The 8,059-nt window shown below is 39.8% G+C and overlaps 1 protein-coding gene across 1 annotated transcript in view; it reads left to right on the top strand.

Moving 5' to 3' along the window:
• Positions 1–513: 513 nt before the first annotated feature.
• The window catches only part of UBE2K (ubiquitin conjugating enzyme E2 K), a 35,814-nt gene continuing 28,268 nt past the window's right edge, over positions 514–8,059 (top strand). The window contains exon 1 of the mRNA XM_044418236.1: positions 514–700. Within this exon, the coding sequence (XP_044274171.1) occupies positions 638–700 (63 nt within the window). The 5' untranslated portion in view covers positions 514–637. The remainder of the gene's footprint in view (positions 701–8,059) is intronic.

The following is an 8,059-nucleotide window of genomic DNA, read 5'->3' on the forward strand; positions in this document are numbered from 1 at the left end:
GGTGTGACACATCATACAATGGGCATGATTTCATCACAAGAGCCTCAACTCCAGCTTGCTCTCCGCCCTCTCCATCGTGTTTATGTACCATCAGTCGTGCCTGTATGAATTAACACTTGACACTCCATATTTAAGAATAACACACACGGAGGAAAGGACAAGCGGGTGGGAGGGAAGGCGGTGCTATTATATAGGCAGCGATAGCAATGGGATGGAGGTCGGCGCCGTCCGGTCCTGAGGGGCAAGGGAAGCGCGGCAGGGGACTCGTTCCTGCCTCCCCTGAGAGGGAACTCAACCCTCAAGAGGCCGCGGCGCGTCTCGTGCCTTGTCTCTTCTTCGGCGCCTACCCTAATTCTCCCCCCCGCCCCCGTCCCACACATCTCTTTCGCTAGGTGAGGACGAGGAAAGGAACTTTCTCCCTCCCTTTCCCCCTCACGCCGCGTTCTCTGACGGAGAGGAAGGGGCAGGCACTGAGTTGCCGCAACACGCATGCTCGGCGCAGGCGCCATTTTGGAAGGGCCGGAGATTAACAAGCAGGAGCGGTGGCGGTAGTGACGGGTGGAGGAGCTCGGCCCGGCTCAGAGGCGGCAGCGGTAGTGGCCTGGGGTTGGGCGGGTCGGCGGACCCTGCTGTGGAGATGGCCAACATCGCAGTGCAGAGGATCAAGCGGGAGTTCAAGGAGGTGTTGAAGAGCGAGGAGGTCAGGTTTCCCTCCTTCTTGCCCTCCTCAGTCGCCGTGGTGGTAGTGGGGGTTGGGAGGCTGCATCTTTTCCAGTTTTCCTTCTTCCTCCCCTCGCCTGGTCATACTTTCTTTTCTCTCAGCCAAAGCCGGTGTTATATTTGGTTGGGGGCGCTATTGCCTATTTTTGCAGCAACGTTTGTTTTCAGGTAATATAGGTGGATGGAAATTGGGGCTATTTCTTACCGGGGAGCTACCCTGCTTGAAGGGAGTGGAAGGAAACGACCACGAGAAGGAAGAAATGACAAGGAAGAGGCGTCTCAGCGGGTAAAGCCAGGCCCGTTAGAGAATGAAGCCCCTTCATAGGTCCCTTATTTTATCCTTTCTGTTACTCATGTGCAGGCCCACCCAAGAAGGAATGATACAGGGCAGAATCACAGGTGTATTAAAATTATTATGTATGGGGCTTTCCACTTCCTTCAGCTGCATCACGTTTTCACTGTTCAAAACTTGTGTTATTTCCTCGTTAAATGTTAATACATTCTCTTCAGCTGTTGTGTACGTGTGCGGGAAAACCGTGCCCCCTTTTCAGCCCCAAATGCAGCCCCATGTCACCCCGTAGCTAATTTTGGATGCAGGTATTTCCTGCCTTGTTATCTGTTTCTTTTCCCCCTACTCGATTTTCTGGTGAGTCTGATAAGGGTAGAATAAAATTTTACCAGTTTATTTTTTAAATTAAAAGCATAATTATATGTAGTAGTGCTGGTGTTAATACTGCCAGCATTCACTGGTGAAATTTCCCAGTGTTGGTGACACTTTTTTGTCAGAAAGTAGAACAGAAAATTGTAAATGAAATTTGGATCTGTAAAGCTGGCAGTGTGGTTGAAAGTGCTAATATTAGGGCAGAGGGGAGGAGGGCTTTCTTGAATATGTAAACTCTGTGGGGGAAGGGGATTTCAAGACAAAAATGTGTTTCAGATAGAATGTTTATAGGTAACTCAAACAGGAAGGCTGCAATGTAATTGATTGTCAAATGTTTCTGTCACACTTGCACAGTGGGGAAGAAGATCTAAACCATGTGATTGGGGACTGTTTCTTAATTTTTTTAAAAATAAAATTTATATTTTAATGTATATGTGTTTGCATAACTGGAGGTGTAAATACTGGTTATAAGACATATACAATGAAACATTTTTTAACATAAGACGCAGATGTGGCAGAGATGAAAGGCAAGAGGGTGTTTAATAACAGGTTCACTTTTTAAAATCAGTCTCTTGGGGAAAAGTATGTGTTTCAGTTGCAGACTGAGGACATAATATCTTATGTCTGTTTACTGCTTATCTCTCTAATTATTACCATCCTAAACATGTTTAAGAGCAGTTCCCAGAATTTTTCAGTATGCTTTATAGTAAATGAAGCAAACAGGGTTTGCGATACACTCAAAAACTGAAATTAATCTCAACACCATGAAGAATGTACCTGTGTGATCTATGTTTGCATGCACACTTATCACACTTACATTTTTGGGCATATGCTTAAAATAGGTGTACACCATTTTAGGGTTTTTAGTTGTAAGTGTGTACATGCTTAACTTTCACATTAGAATTGGTGACTTACATACATTTTTAATTGTGGCTATAGCATGTCCACATACTTTCTGTCATGATAGACTCTGGAGCCACACTTAACACATGTTCCCCTTTTCTTTCCATTATCTTTAGGTAGGAAAATTATGGATAAAGTGACCTATTTCCAAGTAGTATCTATATTATTGAGGAACATTTTTACTGATTAGCACTGTATTGGTTTTCTATAATTAGTGGTTTATATTAGTGAGTTATTTTTATCCAGAAGCCCCCTGACTCACCACTTGAATATATAGGTATTGATGGAAAACTTTCAATGTTGATATGATTGATAACATTTGGTGAAAAGAACTGGAGGGTTTTGATTTATCATATTTGTGTCCTGTCCTTCCTCCAAGGAGCTCAGGGTGGCGTACATGGCTTTATTCCACTATCTTCACAACAGTCCTGTGAGGTAGGTTAAGCCGAAAAATAATCACTAGCCCAAGGCTGCCCAGCTTGCTTCCCTACTGAAGGGGCATTTCAGCATAGTTCCTTCTGTGATCCAGCTCTCTCTCTTGCCATATTTTTGTATCAGGGAGCATGTGATAGATTTAGAGTGGTTATAATTAATTCTGCTTTTCCTCAACACCAATATTTGGTAAAAGTTAGCATGTACCTTTAGGTCAGCAAGTTGTTTCTGTTCTCTTCTTTGTGATCATGAGGTAGATTGTATTCCTGTAAAATATTGTTCCAAGGGCTGAAAAGAAGTTGGATCAATATTTTGATCATGATAGTTCCGTATTTTACAAGAAGATGGTAACTTTGAGGATTTGTCTCTTCTATAAAGGATTGATATCTTTGCTAGGGTATACTAACAGAAAGCAGTGATTTCCAAATCAGCGTAGAAAACATCTGGGATGGTTGACACCATAGTATTGCACATTAAATTTTAATGGATTTGATTACAAGTTTACTTGTGAGGCAGTTACAAAATAAAGACCTATATAAATAATGGCACAACAGTATGTGCCTTTAGTTCTGTTCACAGTAACTTTTCAAGTGAACAGAACTTATATTAACTGTAAAATGTTATTTAAATATTTTGGTGGCTATTCAAAAGGCTGGAAAATCAGAATAGGTTAGTGGACAGTTTATTAAATGTCATAAATGTCATACTGTAATAAGGAAATTTGTATATCTCTGTCCTTTATTTAGAAAAGGAAGAAACTTAAGTGTGAGTTTGTTTAGACACGGGGCTCTATTTTCTTATCCTAGTTCTTAAGCTGTGGGTATCTTTTAGTTTAAAACATACTGTTACCTTTCCATTAATGTTGCTGCCTCCAAGTGGTGGCTTGTGTAGTTGAAAACATGCATTCCAATAAATGCAGACCAGAAAGCAGCCAATGAGACAAATTGTTCCTGCATCACCTTTCTTGAATTAATCTACCATCTAGAGATGGCACTATTAGAGCATGTTGCCCTACTCTCATCACAGATGTGATCTGGAATCAATTATTCTGAGAGCATGGAAAAGATTCAATGGAATGAACAGGGCCATATTTTCCTCATTGCTCCAGAAAAGGACCCCAACTCATTGCTAGAGCACACATTTTACATTTATCAGGTCCCATGTTCAATCAGATAAGTCAGATGTCTATGGTGTGGCTTACCAGATGTTGTTGGGTTTCAGCTGTTATCAGTCCCAGAACCATGATCAGTGGTCAGGGATGATGGGAGTTATGGTTCAATAATATCCAGAGTGCCACAGCTAGATGAGCCAGTAAACTGACTCTGAGAAATGGTTTTTATGTTCACAGTAACTTTGTTTAAACGATTTGTCAGTTCTCATGCATGAATGAGAGTGAACTTGCTGCCCTTGGTACTTTTACTCAGTAACCCAACATTGGCTGTTTTGTGGGGTTGTTCAGTGTAATGTCTGAACCGAATCTGATAGGTTAACTCATGATTTGTTGTTGGGTTAACTGCTGGATTATTTAGCTCCTAAACAACCCCAATCTGGACTCAGTCTTCACATTTGATAGTCTATTAAAGAGCAAATCATATGTTGTTAATTTTAACAAAGAAGTAGCTGGTCTTCTGTATATAAGGTTCCTACTTTCTCCTGTTTGTGTCCTGCAGCCTATGATTTATTTAAATCATTGGCTATCATTACCTATGCAGAACCAATGTAAGGCAGTTGCTTTTATTCTACCAGGATGATAAAAGCAGTTTTAGTTCCACAATTGGCTCCAAAGCAAGATTGAAATTGCATTAAATCTGTGTCGTCTAGGATGGTGGCTAACCAACTTCAGACATTACATTTCATTATACAACAAGAGAGATGAATAACCAGCTGATAGTTGAGAAAATTATTGAATATATGAAGGGGTTTTAAGGAACTATCTTGTGGCTATTTATGCAACTGAATTCAGAGAGACCTTAAGCTACAACCTGTTGTAGCTTAAGTTTTGTGCTCCTGTGATAAGGGTGGTTCACACTCTTTTGCCTTCCTTAGTTTAAAAAATAAAGTTCCTTGTAGCCTCTTTCAGCCACTGTGATGATGGGTGTCTGTTGCACTTTGACAGTGAACACTTCTAGTGTACACAAGTTGACTACAAAGTAAAAAATTATGAAAAATCTGCTGAGATTTTAAAAAGGTGGCAAACCAGTGACAGACTCGCTAACATGCTGTTTGGGGACTTTAAATGAGGTGCTACTGCCTGCTAGCTTGGAGATCATGAAATGTGATCTTGGAAGAGAGAAGTGGACAAAAAGGACACCATGAGTGAACATGGACTTAAGTCATGGTGGAGAATGGGAAGGAATGAGCAGGAGGGGGACAACCTCAGTGAAGTCAGTCATATCTTAGGTACACTGTAAGTTCTGCAAATGGGTCATCAGGAACGTGACCATTGTGCTATGCAGGATCATAGCACTTTGTTTTTCATTTCTGATGGAATAAAAAGAGATAGTTTCCTGTTAATAAGAATATGTTGCTATGAATCTCAAGGATATGTGCTTCCCTTCCTCTGCATGCTTCTGCAGTAACCTGTTATGCCTGAATGTCCAAAACTGGCTTTTCCAATGATGGTACAGTTTTTCCTGAAATTTAACTGTCTTTGAGGGATGATACTTTGCGAATATTAATCTGTTTTTTTCGTAGCATCATGAATTGTTAGACATCTCTTTCAAACCTTTATGTGATAAAATTAGTTAAAGGCTAATTAAAAGAAAATTACAGCAAAATGAAAACATACCTAAGAGTTCTTACTAGATACTTTATTTTGTGTTGATGCTTTATGATATCAACAACAACAACAGCATGAAACCTACATCAGCCTCAAGTAAAGAATGCCCTCAGACTAAAAAGTTAAGAGACCATTCAACAGTAGGCAAAGATGAGAAACATCTTTATGGCAAGTAATTCATACTTTAGATGCCCCAGTTGTAAGGTGTAGAAAAGTCTAATGAAACTGCTAATGCCCAAATATTGAAATTATAATGTTATTTGCATGACAGGAATCTTTAGGGAAGGAAGGAAAGGAAAAGGTACGGAAGGAAGTAAAACTACATTCAGAATCCTTGAGGGAAGGCAAGCAGTGGGTCAAGGGCTCATAGTAAATACATTCATAGAATGTTCTCATCTGTAAAGGCAAAACAAATATGCCTTTTGGGAATGGGCTACTTCTAGGAAATCTTGCTGATGCAAAAGGTATTTTCCCATCAGAGAATCTGTGAATGAAGGACATATTCTTATGCACTTCTGTATGGTTTATTTTCATTAAGTAACTGTGAATACAATCTGGTGCATACTCAGTGCATATAAGCCTCCAAACCAGGATGTGTATTCGGTGCAAAGTGAATTGGCAGTGATTCCTGCCAAATTGCACCTCCCGCGCTGCAGTTCATCTAGACTTTTTTAGCTCTCTAGGTGAAGCACCAGGGAGCAAATGAGGCTGATGTGCCATTTGGTCCCAGCCTCCTTTCTCCAGCACACCCCTCCTCCTCCCATCTAAGGCTGGTTTTATGTTCAAATATTTTCAAATCTAATGTGAACCATGTCATAGCAGGTTTCCAGACTACAGAAAATAATAGTTTTCTCCCAATCTATAGAGAGGCAGGTGACATGGTTCCTTGCATACCATCTTAGAAGAGGTAGGCTCCACATTCAGAGTACCAATTCTGAGATTGCAGGACTTTGGTGCTAGCTTTCCAAATAAACCTACAGCTCCACAGACAGTGTAAGTTAGGCTGCCTGTATATATCGTCTTAGATGTTAAAAGATTTAGACATTTTCGGACACTGTGACACTAATGGCTCTTTAGAAATTATTGTTGAGAAGAAAACATTGCTCATTTACCATGCAGAAAATGCTAAAACTATGTTTACACTTGAATGCTGCTCCTGTTAGTGAAATGGTGCTTGGAGTACTTCCTCTTCTTACTGTTGTCCTACCTCAGACAAGAGGAAAATAGGGGAAAAACTATTATTTTCCTGTGTAGTCTGGAAACCTGCTATGACATGGTTCCCATTAGCTTTGAAATATTTGAAAATAAAATTGAAATATTTTTCTTTATAATCCTCAAATCAATTTTTTGTAGTGTTTATTTAAAGCTTCAGTGTTATATTCACTTGCCTAGAATTCAACTTCACTGAACTTTGTGGGACTTAGTTTTTAACAGACATGTTTAGAATTACATTGCTCACTAGTCTGCCCTAAAAAGAAAATGTATTAATTGTCATGGTATAGATATACTATTTATACAAATGTGTCTTTCAGAACTAAGTTCTTAATAGCCAGCAAGCAATGATACATTAAGAACTATTGGAAATAGCTGCTCTTATTGCTATACTTTGAAAGGTACACAAATGAATTGATGTAGCATGGAATACATTCCATATGAGACAAGAAAGTAGGACTCTTTTTAATGATATAGTTGAAATTGAGGTCTTGCATTAATCTTCTAAGTAAGGACACTTTATATAGGGATGTGGTGAGGGTTAGAAAGGAGCTCAGGTGATAAGGTAGAGGGTTGTGTACAGACATTGCAGTGTGTTGAAGCTTGTTTGAATTCTGGCTTACCGTGAAAAAGAAAGCAAGTTAGTGCACACTGGTTACTACTGTTCAGCTCTGTATGCTAGCTGGAGTACCGAAACTGGCTAAAGATCTCTCTGTCTGATTTGTTTTGCTTGTTACCCATTCTATACATAATTTGTTTTGTATGGCAGCTGAATTGGAAATTTTGGCTTGTTGTTTCTTTAACAAAATATTCAGGGTTTGTTTCTAGTTTGTGCATCATACTGAACAAGCCATGGATGAAGTTCTTGGCTAGTTCAGGTGTTCTCATCAGCAGGAAAACCAAGCAGGATCAAGTAGCATGCAATAGCATTCTTGGTCATTCAAGGTAATCCACAGGTCTTTTTTTAAAATCCAGTTTACTGTGATGTGTGAACTGGGCTGACGTGTCCTATGTGCATATATAGAATTCTGGGTTCACATGGCGGGGGGGAGCACATTTGCTTTCCACTTTTCATTTGCCACCACTTTTTTTGAAGACTCAGAAAAGTTGAATATGTCTGACTGACTGAATGTCACCCACATTTTCCAAACAGGATAGTGTTTCTTATTATCTTAAGAATGTATGTAACCTTTCAAATCACACATTTTCTCAGGTAACTTATGCTGGTATCATAAAATATTACAACCAGTCTCTAAAAGCCAGAGAACTTTGGGCATTGGGTAGTATAGAGGAGGAGATGACCACTGAAAGGAATTGAATTTTACATGGTAATGGTTTTCACTAGTCTGATC

Source organism: Varanus komodoensis, unplaced genomic scaffold (assembly GCF_004798865.1).
Source record: "Varanus komodoensis strain SLA01 unplaced genomic scaffold, ASM479886v1 scaffold9, whole genome shotgun sequence".
Taxonomy (NCBI): domain Eukaryota; kingdom Metazoa; phylum Chordata; class Lepidosauria; order Squamata; family Varanidae; genus Varanus; species Varanus komodoensis.